This window comes from Procambarus clarkii, chromosome 48 (assembly GCF_040958095.1).
Source record: "Procambarus clarkii isolate CNS0578487 chromosome 48, FALCON_Pclarkii_2.0, whole genome shotgun sequence".
NCBI lineage: Eukaryota > Metazoa > Arthropoda > Malacostraca > Decapoda > Cambaridae > Procambarus > Procambarus clarkii.
This window is the reverse complement of record NC_091197.1, coordinates 19,636,143-19,659,706: the sequence shown is the minus strand read 5'-3', so window position 1 is coordinate 19,659,706 and position 23,564 is coordinate 19,636,143. Positions and strand designations below refer to the sequence as shown.

The following is a 23,564-nucleotide window of genomic DNA, read 5'->3' as shown; positions in this document are numbered from 1 at the left end:
AACTTTTGGAGATTATCGATTTTGAACAAACGAACATTTCTATTTTTATTTATATACTAGCAGTACCTAGCCACGCGTTGCTGTGGCTCAGCAACGCATGTGCGTTGCTGAGCCACAGCAACCTTCCCTGTCTCCCAGTCCTCCCCACCATTCCCCCCTCACCCGTCTCCTCGTCCTTCCCCACTATTACCCCCTCCCTTGTCCCTTCGTCCCCCCCACCATCTCTCACTTCCGTCCCCTCGTCATCCCCACCATTCCCCACTCCCTCGTCCGATGTCTTCCCAAATAGTATGATGTTCCCATCAGAAAATTGGGAACATCAAGTGATCTGATGTTCCCATCACTGAAATACAAGAAAAACTGTTAAAAATAATATGAAAAGATGAAAAAATAAAAAAAAATAACTATACTCACGAAATGAACGGTCTGGTAAACAACGCAGCTAAAATTCCAACGCAATTCACACAAAATAATTAAATCAAAATGAAAATAAATCAAAATCTATGAAAATTCAATTTATCAATGCAATCTGATACATTGATATAGAATTGTAACATATTTAGTACAGCATGTGTGTTGCTCTTACCTGCAACAGATGGTGCTGTTTGTTAAGAAAAGCATAGTTTTACCTGTCACAGGTGTGGGATCTATACTTATACTTATGAAATGAACAGTATGGTAAACAACACAGCTCAATTTCAACACAATGTCACACAAAATAATTCAATAAAAAATCGAAATCTATGAAAATAAAATTTATCAATGCAATCGGAAAAATTGAAATGGAATTCGTGACATATTTAGTATAGCGTGAATGTTGCTTTTATGTGCAACAGATGGCGCTGTTTTTCAAAAACGAATGTTTTTACCTGTCACAGGGGTGGCATCTATATAGTAGGTATATAAAAAGACTCGCCTATTCGAAGGCAACGTTGTGTCAAATTTCAAAGCAATCGGTGAAGAACTTTGGGAGATTACAGCGTGTGTTGCTCTTACGTCCAACAGATGGCGCTGTTTTAAAAAAAAAAACATGTTTTTTTCCTGTCACAGGTGAGGCATGTATATAGTAGATATATAAAAAGATGCGCCTATTCGAAGGCAACGTTGTATCAAAATTTCAAAGTAATCGGTAAAGAGGTTACGAAGATTTCCCTCACATGAAAAACACAGTTTTTTCAGGAAAAGCATGTTTTTTTCCAGTCACAGACGTCACATCCATATAATATGTATATAAAAAAACCTGGCCGGAAGCGAATGGAACATTGTGTGAAAATTTTAAAGCAATCGGTGAAGAACTTTCGGATTAGCGAAATTTTGAACAAACGAACTTTTCCATATATATATATATATATATATATATATATATATATATATATATATATATATATATATATATATATATATATGTATATATATATATATATATATATATATATATATATATATATATATATATATATATATATATTTCGAAATTATTTGTTGGCAATTTAATATGAAACAATAATATTAGCGTGAAAATTTTCAACATTGAAATAAGCATATTTTTTAAATGATAATTACCTGCATCTCATTTTCATTAGTAAAAACCTAAAAGTCTTAATTAGTAGTTCACATTGAAGAATTGTGGCCAAATGGAATGATTGTGTCAAGGTTGTGGATATATAACACTCTTTGATGGCAATGTTGCTGCACTTGCCGAGGCAACGACACACATGTGACTGTTGTGTCACATGCGTGTGTCACATGTGACTGTTGTGTCACATGTGACTGTTGTGTCACATGTGACTGTTGTGTCACATGCGTGTGTCACATGTGACTGTTGTGTCACATGCGTGTGTCACATGTGACTGTTGTGTCACATGCGTGTGTCACATGTGACTGTTGTGTCACATGCGTGTGTCACATGTGACTGTTGTGTCACATGCGTGTGTCACATGTGACTGTTGTGTCACATGCGTGTGTCACATGTGACTGTTGTGTCACATACGTGTGTCACATGTGACTGTTGTGTCACATACGTGTGTCACATGTGACTGTTGTGTCACATGCGTGTGTCACATGTGACTGTTGTGTCACATGCGTGTGTCACATGTGACTGTTGTGTCACATGCGTGTGTCACATGTGACTGTTGTGTCACATGCGTGTGTCACATGTGACTGTTGTGTCACATGCGTGTGTCACATGTGACTGTTGTGTCACATGCGTGTGTCACATGTGACTGTTGTGTCACATGCGTGTGTCACATGTGACTGTTGTGTCACATGCGTGTGTCACATGTGACTGTTGTGTCGCATGCGTGTGTCACATGTGACTGTTGTGTCACATGCGTGTGTCACATGTAACTGTTGTGTCACATGCGTGTGTCACATGTGACTGTTGTGTCACATGCGTGTGTCACATGTGACTGTTGTGGCACATGCGTGTGTCACATGTGACTGTTGTGTCACATGCGTGTGTCACATGTGACTGTTGTGTCACATGCGTGTGTCACATGTGACTGTTGTGTCACATGTGACTGTTGTGTCACATGCGTGTGTCACATGTGACTGTTGTGTCACATGCGTGTGTCACATGTGACTGTTGTGTCACATGCGTGTGTCACATGTGACTGTTGTGTCACATGCGTGTGTCACATGTGACTGTTGTGTCACATGCGTGTGTCACATGTGACTGTTGTGTCACATGTGTGACTCTTCCAATGAGCCACTCACTATATCTCTCTACAAGCAGGTCTGCATTTGGTAGGTTCCCAATTAGTTAATAACGGGTATACTGTTCATAATTATTCAGTGTTCACGGTTGTTCATCACTGTTTACCGCTGTTCAAAACGAGTCAAGTGAACGAGATGTTAATAACTCCAACAGTGTGAAGTGTTATATGGCGAGGAAGAACAGGCGGGGGTTAGGCCCATATACCACACTGGTACTTCATGAGATGTTTAAAGTCTCAGTTGAGTTCCAGTTAGGTATTACTGCGATTCTTTCCTAGTGAGTATCCTTGCCTGGTCGCTAGAACAACGGTCTAATATTCGTGCAAATCCGAGTTCGATCCCTCGGTGTTCCACGTGGCTACATATTTGTAAAGAAGGGTTGGGACATCGCTTGCAATACCTCGAGATTTTTTATTCTGCAGGTGTTATGCCTTAATAATACATAGTGTAGACGTACTCATTATGTATACACAGGTGTTTTATTTTTCCCCAGAGTGCTAGTTTAGCGTCACTCATCCCGTGAGTGAACACACCCCCATAGGGACAGTGCCACTCATCCTGTGACTGAACATACCCCCATAGGGACAGTGCCACTCATCCTGTGAGCGAACACACCCCCATATGGACAGTGCCACTCATCCTGTGAGTGAACACCCCCCATAGGGACAGTGCCACTCGTCCTGTGAGTGAACAAACCCCTATAGGGACAGTGCCACTCATCCTGTGAGCGAACACACCCCCATATGGACAGCGTCACTCATCCTGTGAGTGAACACACCCCCATAGGGACAGCGTCACTCATCCTGCGAGTGAACACACCCCCATAGGGACAGTGCCACTCATCCGGTGAGTGAACAAACCCCCATAGGGACAGTGCCACTCATCCTGTGAGCGAACACACCCCCATAGGGACAGTGCCACTCATCCTGTGAGTGAACACACCCCCATAGGGACAGCGTCACTCATCCTGTGAGTGAACACACCCCCATAGGGACAGTGCCACTCATCCTGTGAGTGAACACCCCCCCATAGGGACAGTGCCACTCATCCTGTGAGTGAACACACCGCCATAGCAGCACGTACAACCCCCCCCCAATAAGAATACAACCGGCTAGGTTGTTCATCTTGTCACTTGTCCCAAGACACGGCTGCGACTTACCACCAAATATATATTGGTTTAACCTACACAACACTGAACAAAACACGGAAAGGTTGTTGTGTAAAACTTACCTTTCATGGCGTAGATGGGTAAGCTGGCTTGGACTGTCGTGGGTAGATGAGTATGAGTCCGTAAGTGTGGGTTTGTTTGGACGTGGTTGGTCGTGGGTTGGTTAGGGTGGGTGTGGGTGGGCGTGGGTGGGTCTGGGTGGGAGTGGGTGGGCGAGGGTGGGGGGACTAAGGAAGACGATGAGGCAGGTGAGTAATAGGAAGATGAAGAGAATTTTGAAGCTGAGGAGGAGGAAGAAAAGGAGAATGAGAAGGCAGACGAGTGTGAAGAAGAGAGGAAAGGTGAGGAGAGAGGCGTGACAGCTGAAGGCGGATAGACAAATAGAGGCGTTGATGAAGTGGGGGGAGACACAGGGGTGGTGGGGGGGTCACTTCTCGCAGGAGAGGAGAGGAGCCAGGGGGAGAGGTAGGGAGGGGGAAGGAGGGGAGCCTGTGAGAGGTAGGAAGAGTAGGAGTAGTGAGGGGTGTGTGGGAGATGTGGATGTGAGGGGTAAGGAAGGGATGAGAAGGAGTGGGAGAGAGGGGAAAGGAGATGGCCGACTCCTGGGTACACCGCTACTCTCCCACCCTCGACCTCGTGACTGTAAAATGTAAACGACACACATTGACACCTGCACCACAGCACACATTGACACCTGCAACACACCACACATTGACACCTGCACCACAGCACACATTGACACCTGCAACACTACACACATTGACACCTGCAACACTATACACATTGACACCTGCAACACATCACACATTGACACCTGCAACGCATCACACATTGACACCTGCAACACACCACACATTGACACCTGCAACACTACACACATTGACACCTGCAACACTATACACATTGACACCTGCAACACATCACACATTGACACCTGCAACACGACACACATTGACACCTGCACCACTCTACACACATTGACACCTGCAACACAGCACACATTGACACCTGCAACACATCACACATTGACACCTGCAACACATCACACATTGACACCTGCAACACGACACACATTGACACCTGCACCACAGCACACATTGACACCTGCAACACACCACACATTGACACCTGCACCACAGCACACATTGACACCTGCAACACTACACACATTGACACCTGCAACACTATACACATTGACACCTGCAACACATCACACATTGACACCTGCAACGCATCACACATTGACACCTGCAACACACCACACATTGACACCTGCAACACTACACACATTGACACCTGCAACACTATACACATTGACACCTGCAACACATCACACATTGACACCTGCAACACGACACACATTGACACCTGCACCACTCTACACACATTGACACCTGCAACACAGCACACATTGACACCTGCAACACATCACACATTGACACCTGCAACACATCACACATTGACACCTGCAACACTACACACATTGACACCTGCAACACACCACACATTGACACCTGCAACACTACACACATTGACACCTGCAATACTATACACATTGACACCTGCAACACTACACACATTGACACCTGCAACACTACACACATTGACACCTGCAACACTATACACATTGACACCTGCAACACTATACACATTGACACCTGCAACACTACACACATTGACACCTGCACCACATGCACACATTGACACCTGCAACACACCACACATTGACACCTGCAACACTACACACATTGACACCTGCAACACTATACACATTGACACCTGCAACACTATACACATTGACACCTGCAACACTACACACATTGACACCTGCAACACTATACACATTGACACCTGCAACACATCACACATTGACACCTGCACCACAGCACACATTGACACCTGCACCACAGCACACATTGACACCTGCACCACAGCACACATTGACACCTGCACCACAGCACACATTGACACCTGCAACACTACACACATTGACACCTGCAACACAACACAACACACATTGACACCTGCAACACATCACACATTGACACCTGCAACACAACACACATTGACTCCTGCAACACAACACAACACACATTGACACCTGCAACACAGCACACATTGACACCTGCAACACTACACACATTGACACCTGCACCACAGCACACATTGACACCTGCAACACTACACACATTGACACCTGCAACACAGCACACATTGACACCTGCAACACATCAAACATTGACACCTGCAACACAACACACAATGACACCTGCAACACATCACACATTGTCACCTGCAACACTACACACATTGACACCTGCAACACATGCACACATTGACACCTGCAACACATCACACATTGACACTTGCAACACTACACACATTGACACCTGCAACACATGCACACATTGACACCTGCAACACATGCACACATTGACACCTGCAACACACCACACATTGACACCTGCAACACTACACACATTGACACCTGCAACACTATACACATTGACACCTGCAACACATCACACATTGACACCTGCAACACATCACACATTGACATCTGCAACACGACACACATTGACACCTGCACCACAGCACACATTGACACCTGCACCACAGCACACATTGACACCTGCACCACAGCACACATTGACACCTGCAACACTACACACATTGACACCTGCAACACAACACAACACACATTGACACCTGCACCACAGCACACATTGACACCTGCAACACAACACACATTGACACCTGCAACACAACACAACACACATTGACACCTGCAACACAGCACACATTGACACCTGCAACACTACACACATTGACACCTGCAACACAGCACACATTGACACCTGCAACACATCAAACATTGACACCTGCAACACAACACACATTGACACCTGCAACACATCACACATTGTCACCTGCAACACTACACACATTGACACCTGCAACACATGCACACATTGACACCTGCAACACATCACACATTGACACCTGCAACACTACACACATTGACACCTGCAACACATGCACACATTGACACCTGCAACACATGCACACATTGACACCTGCAACACATGCACACATTGACACCTGCAACACATGCACACATTGACACCTGCAACACATGCACACATTGACACCTGCAACACATGCACACATTGACACCTGCAACACATGCACACATTGACACCTGCAACACACCACACATTGACACCTGCAACACTACACACATTGACACCTGCAACACACCACACATTGACACCTGCAACACATGCACACATTGACACCTGCAACACATGCACACATTGACACCTGCAACACATGCACACATTGACACCTGCAACACCATAAGATTAACTCCACAAAAATGTTCAATTCCAGAATCAATATATCGATACCAAAAAAGTTCAGATTCAAAAGTTCAGTAATATTAAATATATTGTAGGGACTCTTGGGAGAAGAAAAAGTTATGTGATTATCTAGTGATCATTTCCTAAAGTTATGTGATTATCTAGTGATCATTTCCTAAAGTTATGTGATTATCTAGTGATCAATCCTTAAAGTTTTGTGATTATCTAGTGATCAATCCTTAAAGTTTTGTGATTATCTAGTGATCATTTCATAAAGTTATGTGATTATCTAGTGATCAATCATTAAAGTTTTGTGATTATCTAGTGATCAATCCTTAAAGTTTTGTGATTATCTAGTGATCAATCCTTAAAGTTTTGTGATTATCTAGTGATCAATCCTTAAAGTTTTGTGATTATCTAGTGATCATTTCCTAAAGTTTTGTGATTATCTAGTGATCATTTCCTAAAGTTTTGTGATTCTCTAGTGATCAATCCTTAAAGTTTTGTGATTATCTAGTGATCAATCCTTAAAGTTTTGTGATTATCTAGTGATCAATCCTTAAAGTTTTGTGATTATCTAGTGATCATTTCATAAAGTTATGTGATTATCTAGTGATCAATCATTAAAGTTTTGTGATTATCTAGTGATCAATCCTTAAAGTTTTGTGATTATCTAGTGATCAATCCTTAAAGTTTTGTGATTATCTAGTGATCATTTCATAAAGTTATGTGATTATCTAGTGATCAATCCTTAAAGTTTTGTGATTATCTAGTGATCATTTCATAAAGTTATGTGATTATCTAGTGATCAATCATTAAAGTTTTGTGATTATCTAGTGATCAATCCTTAAAGTTTTGTGATTATCTAGTGATCAATCCTTAAAGTTTTGTGATTATCTAGTGATCATTTCATAAAGTTATGTGATTATCTAGTGATCATTTCATAAAGTTATGTGATTATCTAGTGATCAATCCTTAAAGTTTTGTGATTATCTAGTGATCATTTCATAAAGTTATGTGACTATCTAGTGGTCACTTCCTAAAGAAAAGAATGCTAAATTTCCAAAAGTCACAGGAATTGATTTTAGAGACATAAAGGGACTCACTTCAGTTTTGGATGCCAGAGTGCCAGCGCCCAGGTGTGCCCCCTGTCGTGCACCTGCCCGGCGTCGTGTGGCTGGTGACGGTGCCACGTGGTCTGACTCTGGCCCTCACCTGGTGTACCCACGAGGTCCGAGCCCTCTGTGGGGTCCAAGTCCAGTGTGGGGTCCGAGTCCCGTGTGGGGTCCCACAGGAGGAAGGGGCTGGTGTCCCAAGCACTCTCTGCGGACACCCATGCCCGTTTCACTTTCCTGTATCGTCCTTTTCCCTTCATGGTGTTCCTTCTCGCGTTCTGTTTAACCTTTTCTTTCCTGTTCCTCTTCTGCACTACCTTGTGCTTCAGCCTTTTCTTAGCCTTACTTTGTCTCGAAGCATTACCTTCTAGGGTGTCCTTAGCAGTTTTTTCTGTCATATTTTTTCTATTTTTCTCGATTCTGTGTGCGTATATTTTATCTTTGTTCTCTTTCTCTCTTCTGTTAGCCTTCCCTTCCTCTACTTCACCTTCTTCTTCTTCACGCTTCTTCTTCTTCTTCGTTGTCGTCTCTTTTTGCTTCCTATTTCCTTTCCTGTTGTTTTCTCTCATGTTTCTCATGATTTTATAATCTACATTTTCCTTTTTCCTCTTCTCAGTTTTATGCTGATTTTCCTCTTTCTTCTCTCTCGTTTTACTACTTTTCTTGCTTTCCTTCCCTCCTTTTTTATTTTCTTCCTTTTTGTTCTGTTTCTTATTTATCCCGCTTTCCCCTTTCTTGTCTTCTCTTGCCTCCTTTTCAACTCCCTGCTTCTTCCTATTCCAGTTATGTTTTCCGTGACCCCTTTCAATCCTCTTCTTGTTTTGATTTTCTTGTTTCTTGCCTCTTCCTATTTCTCCTTCATTTGCTTTGTCCTTATCCTGATCCTCTCTCCCTCTTTCTTCTCGTGATTTGTCATTGTTTTTGACCTCTTCTTGTGCCTTGTCCTCCTCTTGATTATTTTGCCCCTTCTTTAGGCCACTTTCTTTGTTTATTTCGTAGTTTGTTTTCTCTATTCCTTTTTTATCTTTGGCACTTGTTTTTTCTTTCTGTTTGTCCTTTCTCTTGTTCCAATTATCGTTTCCAGTATTATGTATTTCTATCTTCTTATTCTTCTTCGTATCCTTGCCTTTCTTCTCCCTTTCCTCGTTATTCCTATTTGCTTCTTCATTCTTCGTGTCATTCTTAATCTCTGTTTGGCTCTCTCCATTCTTCTTCTCCGTCTCTTCATTTGTCTCGATGTTCTCCATTTTCTTGTCATTCTTACTGTTAATGTCTTTCATCTTCTTTTCATTTTCATACGGACTCTCGCTCATTTCTTTTTCATTCATCTCTCTCGTTTCCTTTTCGCTTTGAGTTTCCTTATTGTTTTGTTTCTTCTCCCTCTCGCCTTTCCCTTCGTTCAGTGGAATATTTGCATTTGGAATTCTGTTGTGTTTTTTGCTATTCCTTCCTTTGGTATTCTTGCTATCCGTTTCTGTGTGTGTGATATCGTCTTTTGTGGCTTCCTCTGCGTTATCACTGTTTCTCCCCAGTTCCTCGTTATTGGTTGTCTGTGTCACATTCTCTCTATAACCCTTCATCTTCCTCTTGGCTTCTTCTCTTTTCGTAATTTCACGGAACGATTTGTGGCTATTTGCGTTATTCTTTTCATTCTTAATTCTCTGCGTGTCTGTATCTTCCTCCTCCTCTTCCTCCTCCTCTTCCTCCTGGGGTTTATCGTCGTTTTTCTTTCTCCTTTTCTGCATTTGAGGTTCGAGCGGTCCGGTGGTTATCGCCGGTTTTCTTGCGTCCTCTTTATTGCCGAGTTTACCTGTTCTTGTTTTCACGGCGGCTTTATCACCCTCGTCGTGTTGAATGTTCTCGGCGTGTTGCTTATTCTCCTCGTTCTTTTCCTGTTTTTCGCTTTTTCCACTTTTGTCTTTGTTTACGTGTTTCTGGACACCTTCACGAGTTTGCTTTACTGCCTTTTCTTCATTTGTCTTGTTATTTTCCTTTGTTATGAATTTTGGGTCATTTGTTATTTTTCCTTCTTCCATCTCCCCCTTTCGTTTCCTGTTGGTAAGGAGATCACGAAGTCCCTCTATGTCGTATTCTTTATTTCCTTGTTTATTCTCGGTGCCTCTTGGGTCCGTCTTTGGTCTGAAGGTTGGTGTCTGTCTCAGACGGACAGAGACAGACAGGCTGCTCTTCCCTGTCTCTCTTGGTCTCTGTCTCTCTTCTTCGTTATTACTGCTTTCTCTCGCCGCGTTATCCGTCGGTCTCTGTGATTTTCTGTGGCGCTTTTCTTTGCTTCCGTTATTTTCTGTCTCTTGTGGGTTTGCTTGTTCCGTTTCATCTTTCTGTCCATTTCTCTTTACGTTGCTCTTCTTCCCAGCTTTATTCTCGATCCTCTTCCGTCTCTTCTTATATCCTGCGCTTAGTCTGTCCTCTTTCGTTATTTCATCTCCGTTTTTGTTTGGTCTTGCGTTTCTCTTCCTCTTCCTTAGCTCCTTCCTTTCGTTACCTTTCTCACGGTCAGTCCTCCTGGCTCCTTTACCCCTGATTCCTCTTTCGCTTCTCTTTTCTGTGCTATTCGTCCCCTTTCTCCTTAACTCTGAAGCTTTATCTTGATCTACGCTATTCCTTCCTTCGTTATCTTTGTCCTCCACCCTCTTCTTTGCGTTTCCGGTTAATTTCCTTCCTTGTTTTGCATCTTCATCGTCCGCCTTTCCCCTTTTTTTCTGTTTTGTGCTCATCGAGAAGAGGGTTGGCGTGGTGGAGTGAGGGAGAAAGGGGTCTGGGTGCTGGGGGCTTGAGTTGGTGCGGGTGAGTGCTGGGGAAGACCTTTGAGGGAGAGAGGGAACCTGGTGTTGGAGAGATCGGATAGCGTCGAGGGGCTGTTGAGGATTTTGTAGGTGATGGGGAAGGTGGTGAAGAATTCGGTGTTGGAGCAACGACAGCTGATGGTGGAGAAGGCCATCGGACGGTGGTGGAGAGATTCCCGGCGGCGGGCGTTCGGCGGGGTCTCCAACACAGCGTGTTGTCGAGGCCTCCACCACTGGCGCCACCTCCAGCAGGGCTTCCCCAACATGGCCTGTGAAAGACAAAATGCTTGCGTCATTTGCAGAAAAAAAAAACAAAATTATTTAACTGAAAATTATTCTTAAGATTGGAAAAAACTTAGAAGACACAGCAATAATACTATAAAATAATAATAATAATATTAATAATAATAATAATAATAATAATAATAATAATAATAATAATAATATGGTTGGATATAACAACAGACCCAGTCGATTGCTCTTAAAACATATTTTTTTATGAATATATAAAACAGTACACATCTTTTTTCATACACTCTCAGCTTACCTCACATTCTCTCTCTCTCTCTCTCTCTCTCTCTCTCTCTCTCTCTCTCTCTCTCTCTCTCTCTCTCTCTCTCTCTCACTGTCTCTCACTGTCTCTCTCTCTCTCTCTCTCTCTCTCTCTCTCTCTCTCTCTCTCTCTCTCTCTCTCTCTCTCTCTCTCTACAGCATTACACTACATCGCCACCTCGGTTATAAACACAAGGAAGATAGTGACCAGGACACCACAACACAGGGATGATAGTGACCCGGACACCACAACACAGGGATGATAGTGACCAGGACACCACAACACAGGGGTGATAGTGACCAGGACACCACAACACAGGGATGATAGTGACCAGGACACCACAACACAGGGGTGATAGTGACCAGGACACCACAACACAGGGATGATAGTGACCAGGACACCACAACACAGGGAAGATAGTGACTCAGACACCACAACACAGAGAAGATAGTGACTCAGACACCACAACACAGGGGTGATAGTGACCCGGACACCACAACACAGGGGTGATAGTGACCAGGACACCACAACACAGGGATGATAGTGACCAGGACACCACAACACAGGGATGATAGTGACCAGGACACCACAACACAGGGATGATAGTGACCAGGACACCACAACACAGGGATGATAGTGACCAGGACACCACAACACAGGGATGATAGTGACCAGGACACCAAAACACAGGGATGATAGTGACCAGGACACCACAACACAGGGATGATAGTGAGCAGGACACCACAACACAGTGATGATAGTGACCCAGACACCACAACACAGGGATGATAGTGACCCGAACACCACAACACAGGGATGATAGTGACCCGAACACCACAACACAGGGATGATAGTGACCAGGAAACCACAACACAGTGATGATAGTGACCAGGACACCACAACACAGGGGTGATAGTGACCAGGACACCACAACACAGGGATGATAGTGACCAGGACACCACAACACATGGATGATAGTGACCAGGACACCACAACACAGGGATGATAGTGACCAGGACACCACAACACAGGGATGATAGTGACCAGGACACCACAACACAGGGATGATAGTGACCAGGACACCACAACACAGTGATGATAGTGACCCAGACACCACAACACAGGGATGATAGTGACCCGAACACCACAACACAGGGATGATAGTGACCCGAACACCACAACACAGGGATGATAGTGACCAGGACACCACAACACAGGGATGATAGTGACCAGGACACCAAAACAAAGGGAAGATAGTGACCAGGACACCACAACACAGGGGTGATAGTGACCAGGACACCACAACACAGGGATGATAGTGACCAGGACACCACAACACAGGGAAGATAGTGACTCAGACACCACAACACAGAGAAGATAGTGACTCAGACACCACAACACAGGGGTGATAGTGACCCGGACACCACAACACAGGGGTGATAGTGACCAGGACACCACAACACAGGGATGATAGTGACCCAGACACCACAACACAGGGATGATAGTGACCAGGACACCACAACACATGGATGATAGTGACCCGAACACCACAACACAGGGATGATAGTGACTAGGACACCACAACACAGGGATGATAGTGACCCGGACACCACAACACAAGGAAGATAGTGACCAGGACACCACAACACAGGGAAGATAGTGACCAGGACACCACAACACAGGGAAGATAGTGACCAGGACACCACAACACAGGGATGATAGTGACCAGGACACCACAACACAGGGATGATAGTGACCCAGACACCACAACAGAGGGATGAAAGTGACCAGGACACCACAACACAGGGATGATAGTGACCCGAACACCACAATACAGGGATGATAGTGACCCGAACACCACAACACAGGGATGATAGTGACCCGGACACCACAACACAAGGAAGATAGTGACCAGGACACCACAACACAGGGAAGATAGTGACCAGGACACCACAACACAGGGAAGATAGTGACCAGGACACCACAACACAGGGAAGATAGTGACCCGGACACCACAACACAGTGATGATAGTGACCAGGACACCACAACACAGGGATGATAGTGACCAGGACACCACAACACAGGGATGATAGTGACCAGGACACCACAACACAGGGAAGATAATGACCAGGACACCACAACACAGGGAAGATAGTGACCAGGACACCACAACACAGGGAAGATAGTGACCAGGACACCACAACACAGGGGTGATAGTGACCAGGACACCACAACACAGGGAAGATAGTGACCAGGACACCACAACACATGGATGATAGTGACCCGGACACCACAACACAGGGATGATAGTGACCAGGACACCACAACACAGGGAAGATAGTGACCAGGACACCAAAACACAGGGAAGATAATGACCAGGACACCACAACACAGGGAAGATAGTGACCAGGACACCACAACACAGGGAAGATAATGACCAGGACACCACAACACAGGGATGATAGTGACCCTAGAGGTTGTTACCTAAGACTTACAACAACACAATCAGGGTCAACAATGCTCAATATATTATTGATCGAAAAATCAAATCGAGATTGATCAATAATAAGTGTGGGTCAGGGGTAGACCCACGGGGGTAGTGTAGGTCGAGGGTAGACCCACGGGGGTAGTGTGGGTCGGGGGTAGACCCACGGGGGTAGTGTAGGTCGAGGGTAGACCCACGAGGGGGTAGTGTGGGTCGGAGGTAGACCCACGGGGGTAGCGTGGGTCGGGGGTAGACCCACGGGGGTAATGTTAGTCGGGGCTAGACCCACGGGGGTAGTGTGGGTCGGGGGTAGACCCACGGGGGTAGAGTAGGTCGAGGGTAGACCCACGGGGGTAGTGTGGGTCGGGGGTAGACCCACGGGGGTAGTGTGGGTCGGGGGTAGACCCACGGGGGGGGGGTAGTGTGGGTCGGAGGTAGACCCACGGGGGTAGCGTGGGTCGGGGGTAGACTCACGGGGGTAATGTTAGTCGGGGCTAGACCCACGGGGGGTAGTGTGGGTCGGGGGTAGACCCACGGGGGTAGTGTAGGTCGAGGGTAGACTCACGGGGGTAGTGTGGGTCGGGGGTAGACTCACGGGGGTAATGTTAGTCGGGGCTAGACCCACGGGGGAGAGTGTGGGTCGGGGGTAGACCCACGGGGGTAGTGTAGGTCGAGGGTAGACTCACGGGGGTAGTGTGGGTCGGGGGTGGACCCACGGGGGTAGTGTGGGTCGGGGGTAGACCCACGGGGGTAGTGTGGGTCGGGGGTAGACCCACGGGGATAGTGTTAATCGGGTTTAGACCCACGGGAGTAGTGTGGGTCGGGGGTAGACCCACGGGGATTAGTGTGGGTCGGGGGTTGACCCATGGGGGTAGTGTTAGTCGGGGGTAGACCCACAAGGGGTAGTGTGGGTCGGGGGTAGACCCACGGGGGGTAGTGTGGGTCGGGGGTAGACCCACGGGGGTAGTGTGGGTCGGGGGTAGACCCACGGGGGTAGTGTGGGTCGGGGGTAGACCCACGGGGGTAGTGTGGGTCGGGGGTAGACCCACGGGGGTAGTGTGGGTCGGGGGTAGACCCACGGGGGTAGTGTGGGTCGGGGGTAGACCCACGGGGGTAGTGTGGGTCGGGGGTAGACCCACGGGGGTAGTGTGGGTCGGGGGTAGACCCATGGGGGTAGTGTGGGTCGGGGGGGTAGAGCCACAGAGGTAGCGTGGGTCGGGGGGCAGACCCATGGGGGTAGTGTAGGTCGAGGGTAGACTCACGGGGGTAGTGTGGGTCGGGGGTAGACCCACGGGGGTAGTGTGGGTCGGGGGTAGACCCACGGGGGTAGTGTGGGTCGGAGTACTGGAAGTAGACACATAGACCGTGCGTTTTGTTTTTTCCGGCGCACGGTTACCTTTCGTGATTTTTCCCGTGATACAGGGATGGACGGTCTATGTGTCGTGAATTTTTTCCATGGGAGTGCCAAGGTTCCCTCGTAGACCCGGCTGTGATGGGAAATGTTATTGTATTAATGTTGTAGCTCTCCAGGAGACAGAGGATAGGAATGAAGTCTTATTTATATTAATTGGCTATAAAGGGTTTCACCTCTTCGCCGCAAGTAACATAAGAGGGACGTCGATATATATTAAGAACTCCATACCAGCATAGTAGAACCACCGTAAAAAGGCAAGGAATAGAGAGTGTCTGTGTTAAATTATCATTAAGGGAAGGGGAATTTATTATAGTAATTTGTATGTATCTAGGAACTGCTTCGACCCTCACTATCTACCTGACTGCATTTATACTAATCCTTCACCGGTCATTGGGGACCTTAATGCTCGGCACACAAGCCTTAGGACAGTGGGTAGTATTAATGGGGTCAAGTGGTTACAGTTTTAACAAGATCATCCAGATACCTGTCTCTTGGGAAACAATGAACCAACTCACATCAGGGGAGGACGGCTTGACTATGCCTGCATTTTAAACTCTCAGGGGATTATGGGGGAGGCTCGGGTTGTTCGGGAACTACTTAGTGACCACTTTGCCTTGAACATTGAATTACCACTGGGCAAAAAACAAGTTCACTTTCAAAGGAAAAGACTAAATATTAATGAAGATATGAAAAATTATTTTATTCAAAATATGGGAGATTGGTATCAACAATACACGCCGCTCTGCGTTGATAGTTTTTACGAGGACATGGTCGAGAACATAGAGAAATTAGTACAGAGGGAAAATAACGGGGGCAGGGGAAGCAAGACGCATGGGGCTACAGGCCTGTCTCCTTAACATCCTGCTTTTGTAAAATAATGGAAAGGATTTTGTTAAATAGGCTACTCTACCTTGTAGGTGATAACATGTCCAATAATCTCTTTGGTTTTATCAAAGGCAAAAGTACTGCGGACTGTCTCTTAAAGTGTTGGTCTAATGTGGATGACAATTGTAGAGTTTTTGTTGATCTACAAGGAGCATTTGATAAAGCCAATGGGGAAGTAATTTTATTCGAATTAGCCAATCTGGGAATAACAGGGAGAGTGTTACATTGGATAATGAATTATCCACAAGGGAGAAAGGTCAGGTGTATTACCAGGGATACATGTCTGAGGAACAGATGTTTCAGTTGGGTACCCCCTAAGGGGGAGTTTTAAGTCCCACCTTATTCAATGTATTAATGAACAGATTAGCATCAGAGATGTATCCTCCAGGGGTCAAGACGATCATATATGCTGATGACATTCTTATACAAGGCACTTCTGGGAACAAAACTCAAACTGCTCTTAACATACTTGGTACAACCTGTCACAAATTAGGCTTAGTTATAAATGCAGATAAAACCAAATACGAGTATAGGAAACGAAGAAATATAACACTCTAAATGGTGTGGAACTGAGCCGTGTTCAGAAGTACAAGTATCTAGGCATGTATGTTGGATACACATGTGAGAGTAAAAATGCTGAAATAAATCATATCAGCACCTTATGTAAAGCCCGTCTGCATCCTCTAAAAGCACTGGCTTTTTCTGGTAAAGATGTATTGGTACCTATCTTGCGGATGTTATACATAAGCACTGTTCGGTCCCTGATAGACTACGCAACACCCGTTTTGTCTTACACAGGCCAAGGCAGAATTAAAAAAATAGAGCTGATACAGAACGAGGCTATGAGGATTATTCTTGGATGTCAAAGAAATGCAATGATTGAAATAATGAGAATAGAATTAGATTTACAGAGCGTGTATGATAGAGTCCGTGACATTAACACTAGAGTATCTATTCGTTTCATGCGGAGAGGATAAGCTGTTTCAGAGCGTTTAGACCTGCCTGAGTGACGTACACACTTCCAGGAAACTGAGATAGACATGTTACTCGAGGGGATTAGCTCATGACCTCAGGGAATACTATGTACTTGACTGCTGTAAACCCTCTCGACAGTGTAATAGGTCTGCTTCCTGGAAAGTACAGAAAATAGACGTCGAAATTGTACCCCTCAAGGTGAAAAAGATTCATCATGAACCGGGACAATTACGGTGTTTGTATGGAAGCATGATATCTCGGTTACCAAGAGGCAACAGTTTATATGTATATTGTGACGGGTCGGTGGCGGAGGATGGCAGGGCCGAGTGTGGTGTCCTAATAAGGGAATATACCGAGTTTGGAACTGTGGACAGGAAAAATTGAACTTTGACTTAGTAATTATATATCATCCACACACGCTGAACTGCAGGCCATTCTGGATGGTTGAGCTCAACAGGTTTAGAGAAAATTCCCATTATTAACACAGCGTTGGTGTAGCCTGTGTTGAAAAGTTATATAATAACATATATTTACATGCACTTGGAGACTTCAACAGGAATTCAGTAGTATTCCTTATGTCCACGTCTGATTTGTACGAATAGGAGATGTGGATTTTAATTTTATTTCCTGTGCTCGATAAACGATAATTGAAGAAAGACTGACCAAGCTTAAATTACATTCTCTAGAAAGGCAAAGAGTTATGGGGTGGCAAGATAGAGGTGAGCAAGTGGATGATTGTACATAACAATGGAAATGTTAATAGGCTATTAAAAGATTTAACAGAACACGAAACAATGGGTATAAATAGAGTAAGTTTTAGATTTAGGAAAAACACCTGGGTAAATACTGGTTCCGTAAGAGGGGTGAACGCATTTCTCATGGTCAATATGCAATATCAGTGAGAAAATGATCTTGAAACATGGGAAATAATATGGAAATACTTCACTAATGAAAACTAGCTTATTATGGGAAGATTATGGATGATGTCATTGTACATTAGGCTCGACAGAAGGCTGCCTTTTAATCCCCCCTTGACAAATATTGAAAATGGGAATAAATAAACTATGACAGAAAACGTGCTTATGCAGGGAAGATGAAGACTGAATGGCGTCATTGACCATTAGCAATGTGTGTACAGGGTGGCCGAGGCAATACAAAACACCCGAGACACGGGCCGACCTTTTAATCCCCTTGAACGAAATTTTCATGTACTAGAAGGCTAGCATCACTCCCTGGGGTAACGGAAATGGACTCCCGCCAAACACACACCGAAACTACGACGTCGGTACAACGTTCGAACAAATTTTAACACCTCCTAACCAGTTATAACAACCAAATATAGGAAGTTGTAACAACGTTCTAATACGTCATAAACACGTTAAGCCAAGATGTAACAACTTTATTACAAGCTGTAACAAGCAGAAAATAGAGACATTTACGGTTTGTGTTTCCAGGGCTGGGACGAGAGGCGGCCTTTTAATCCCCTTGAGCAAAATGGCCAGGATGAGGAGGGAACCTTTGTTCTCCCATAGAGAAAATTCCCGCCACACAGACCGTCCATCGCTGTTACACGATGGACGAAAAATAAATCACGACACGTAGCCCGTGCGCCGGAAAAACCAAAACTCACGGTCTACGCGTCTACTTCCACTACTGGTCGGGGGTAGACCCACGGGAGTAGTGTGGGTCGGGGGTAGACCCACGGGGGTAGTGTGGGTTGGGGGGTAGACCCACGGGGGTAGTGTGGATCGGGGGTAGACCCACGGGGGTAGACCCACGGGGGTAGTGTGTCAGGATAAACCCATAACAAGCAGCTCTGGATAAAAATGTAAACAAAGAATCACAGTTTCTTTAACAGTTTTCGAGCTTGTGTTTCGAAATTCTTGAAGCAGATCTTGAGCGCTCAGGAGCCAATAAAGCAGTCCGTCCTCCAAACAAAGACTCAAAAGGGATTCCATGCACCCGCCAAACCCCCTGTTTATGAATGAAAAGCGGTTTACACACGACTCACAACTGCTGACGTTCGAACACTTCCGGAACAAGTGCTTCACTGACGAATTTTGCTCGAACTACACACTTCACCCACGTACTACAAATGCAAATAATTGCCAACAGAATCTAAATACCTAACCCAACCTAACCTATGCCTATATATGCACATTCTGCTAATATATTATGATATTAATTTATGTTCGAGAACATTCCCGTTTTGAATGAACAGCATGTTAAACTTTATGCATGCGTCTGTGGGGTAGACCGCTGGATGGAATGGACTTGAGTTGAGGACGGGTTGCAATAAAGTAACCATGAAGAACAAACTAATGCTCGAGCATTACTGTCTCATTTCTTCCTCTGCCAGGCGTGTGGATATCAACAAGACTGCGTCGATATCACTAAGACTGAGTGGATATCACTAAGACTGAGTGGATATCACTAAGACTGAGTGGATATCACTAAGCAGCCCGTCCTCCAAACAAAGATCCAAAAGTGATTCCATGCACCCGCCAAACCCCCTGTTTATGAATGATAAACGGTTTACACACGACTCACAACTGCTGACGTTCGAACATATCCGGAACAAGTGTTTCACTGACGAATTTTGTTCGAATCACAACGCTATAAATGCTTCACCCACGTACTACAAATACAAATAATCGCCAACAGAACCTAAACACCTAACCTATCCTATCCTATGCCTATATATACACAATATGCCAATATATTATAATTTATACTTGAGAAATTGCCCGTTTTGAATGAACAGCATGTTAAAATTTATGAATGCGTCTGTGGGGTCGACCGCTGGATGTAATGGACTTGAGTCGAGGACGGGTTGCACTAAGACTGAGTGGATATCAATAAGACTGCGTGGATATCGATGAGACTGCGTGGATAAAATCAATAAGAGTGAATATAAATTTCAAGGTTATTGACACTGTCATTTTTTCTTCTCTTGACGCAAATTGTGTGTCTCAGAGGGCCTGAGGGGCTTTGTTTGGCGTGTGTTGACGTCCACACGGGGTCAGGCAGAGTTAGTCCCATTGCCCTGGGGCTTAGGTTTACGGGGACTCTCTGCGGGACTAATGGGGGACTTATTATGGTTTACTAGGACTCCTTGTGGACCACTGGAATTTATGGAGACTCACCGGAGTTTATGGCGACTCTGGCTTTGATGGGGCCCTAAGTGAGTTTACGGGAGCTGAACAACAGGCCGTCCCAACTCACGGGGAGCTAAGCTGGCAGCCCCATCTCCCCTGGGAGCTAAGCTGGCAGCCACATCCCCCCTGGGAGCTAAGCTGGCAGCCCCATCCTCCCTGGGAGCTAAGCTGGCAGCCTCATCCCCCCTGGGAGCTAAGCTGGCAGCCCCATCCCCCCTGGGAGCTAAGCTGGCAGCCCCATGCCCCCTGGGAGCTAAGTTGGCAGTCCCATCCCCCGGGTGAGCGAGACCCTCCCTGTGGGGCTCCTCCACCCTGAAGGTTCACAGATTTCCCTTTGAGATCCTGGGAAGAAAGACGCTTTTGTAGTCACAAGATGGGAGGAACCCTTCACAGAAAACATCTCAATATGACGGTGGGGTTGGTGGTGGAGGGGGTCTGAGGAGCTGAGAGAGGGGGGGCTGGGGCACGGGGGGGGGGGGAGGGGGGTTAAAGGGGGACTGTGGGGGGATGAAGGGAGGGGGCGGGGGGGTTGAAGATTAAGGAGGGGAAGGGAGGAGTCAGAAGTCAGTCAACAAATTTAAAAATTGCCGGAATAAGCAAGTACTTGTGTCTAACGAGAGGACACACCGGGAGAGACGGCAGGGAGAAGAGACTGGAGAGGAGTAAACAGGAGGCACAAGGAGATCGAAGGGGAGAAACAGGAGAGGTGAGAAGAGCTTAGGACTGAGGAGGCAGGATCGGGAGAAGAAGCAGTAGGAGGAGGAGGCAAGGAGTAGAGCAGGAGGCAGGGAGTAAGGAGTCAGTAAGTGATGTTATTGTCACTTAATGCCAGTAATTAGGTTCTTGGTGTTATGACTCCTATATCCAACCCCAAGTCGGTGGTAAGCTTTCAAGAACTGGCTGTGTCAGGTATTAGTGCAAAAATTAAAAGGGAGATAAACAATACACTATCACACCTTCACCAATACATTAACACCTTCACCACTATTTATATTATATTAAAGTATTACTACACGTATTTACAAAGTGTCTCACTCAGGACACAACACATCGGCAGTGTTTATCAATCCCGGTGAATCCACTTTCCAGGTACACGTCGTCCACACCTAATGACAAACACCGGCGAGTTCACCTTCTTCATCATGGGCCAGTCCACACCCACCGTATCGTAACTATGTGTCAATACCCCACCTCCACTCCCCTGATACAGACTGGCAGAGGGTTTCAGCCACACGCTGACAGGGTCTCAAACATTTACATACAGGGACAGCTGGCACCCTGGCCGAAGTCTCTAGCAGCTCCCTAGCAGCACTTCTCAACAGACGCACCACCCTCGTCGCGTAACTCTTACTGGTCAATCCCGGGTACGTCGACCCATCCAACACTGAATAAACCAGCAGCTAACACACTGCTATAACCGACGGCGGCCACTTTGTCCTCTCACAGGATCAAGTCAAGAGTTCTTGGACTGCCCAAGGTGAACTGCCCTCCTCGACGCAATCTCCTCCCTATGTCACCTCTGTGAACATAAAACGTCATTAATTAGATGGACAATACACTGGGTGCCCTTAGGAATCCATCCACCGGGGAACTGAAATTGTAACTTGTAGCCACAACCTAGAAGGCGTTGACCTTGATACACCACCCACCAGAGGTCATCATCATCGACCTCCTCTTCTAACTGAGGCAGGAAACCGGAGCCTTCACCGATGCCACGCCACCACCAACAGATGGCGTTGTCTGTGTAGCACCCAATACCGGGGAGTTGGAGTGCAGACCCATAGATGGCGCTGGTGTCGATACCGTAACAGGTGAGGAGACAGGAGGGTGAGGAAGACGTAGGAGACCGGGGCACAGGATCCTCCAGGAGACAGGGATAGTGGAGGCAGCAAGAGGAAGGGGAAGAGGAGCCCGTAGCCCACAGAGAGTAGTAGAGGCAGTAAAAGGGAAGAAGGGGGAATGTTTGTTGAGAAGGGAAGGGTTGACGACCTTCACAACCAGTCTGGATGAAGGAAGAGCGCAGTGAGTAAATAAGCGAGAGAATAAGACTGAGAGATAGAAATAGAGAATTGGGGGGGGGGGGAAGAGGAGAGTAAAGAGAGAGAGAGAAAGGGAGAATGAGGGAGAGGGAGATAAAGCGATTATATGTGTGTGTGTGTTGCGGGCATCCATTAATCGTTATATTTTAATATTTATATATACAAGAGTTCTCACATTCTTGTACAGCCAGCAGCACTCATGGTGTATCAGGCAGGTCCTTAATCCTAATTTCCCTCGGAATACGACCCGCCAAATCTTTTAATTAATAACCAGGTACCCATTCACTGCTGGGTGAACAGAGGGGTACAGTCAAGGATTTGCGCCCAGTCAATCCTCCCCGGCCTGGATACGAACCCAGGCCAAAGCCCTTGCCCGCACAACTGCACTGCTGTTGATCAGAACATAAGGATACAGGAATCGTCAGAAGCCCATACAGAGGCCCATGCGAGGCAGCTCCCCCTTATATCCGCACAAACTCCCTCCAATGTGTCTGACCTTCGCTTGAAACAACACAGCCACCCCCACGTTTATCTTGCTACTCGGAAATTTGACCCGGAAGTCAAGAACTATATTTCTAAACCAGTTCTTACACAAGTTCTCCCCACTCTAAACTTTCCAGTTTATGTATAAAAATATGATATTCCCAGTTGAATTATATTGCCGCCTATTATCTTATCTTGAGGTTATCTTGAGATGATTTCGGGGCTTTAGTGTCCCCGCGGCCCGGTCCTCGACCAGGCCTCCACCCCCAGGAAGCAGCCCGTGACAGCTGACTAACACCCAGGTACCTATTTTACTGCTAGGTAACAGGGGCATAGGGTGAAAGAAACTCTGCCCATTGCTTCTCGCCGGCGCCCGGGATCGAACCCGGGACCACAGGTTCACAAGT

The 23,564-nt window shown here is 45.9% G+C and overlaps 1 protein-coding gene across 1 annotated transcript; it reads right to left on the bottom strand.

Moving 5' to 3' along the window:
- Window positions 1-302: 302 nt before the first annotated feature.
- LOC123764852 (axoneme-associated protein mst101(2)) lies at window positions 303-15,435 on the bottom strand. The gene is made up of 4 exons (XM_069302772.1): window positions 14,829-15,435; window positions 8,352-11,433; window positions 3,946-4,523; window positions 303-343 (listed from the first exon to the last, which is right to left on the bottom strand). The coding sequence occupies exons 1-4, from the start codon at window positions 15,433-15,435 to the stop codon at window positions 303-305; spliced, it is 4,308 nt and encodes a 1,435-aa protein (XP_069158873.1).
- Window positions 15,436-23,564: the final 8,129 nt, after the last annotated feature.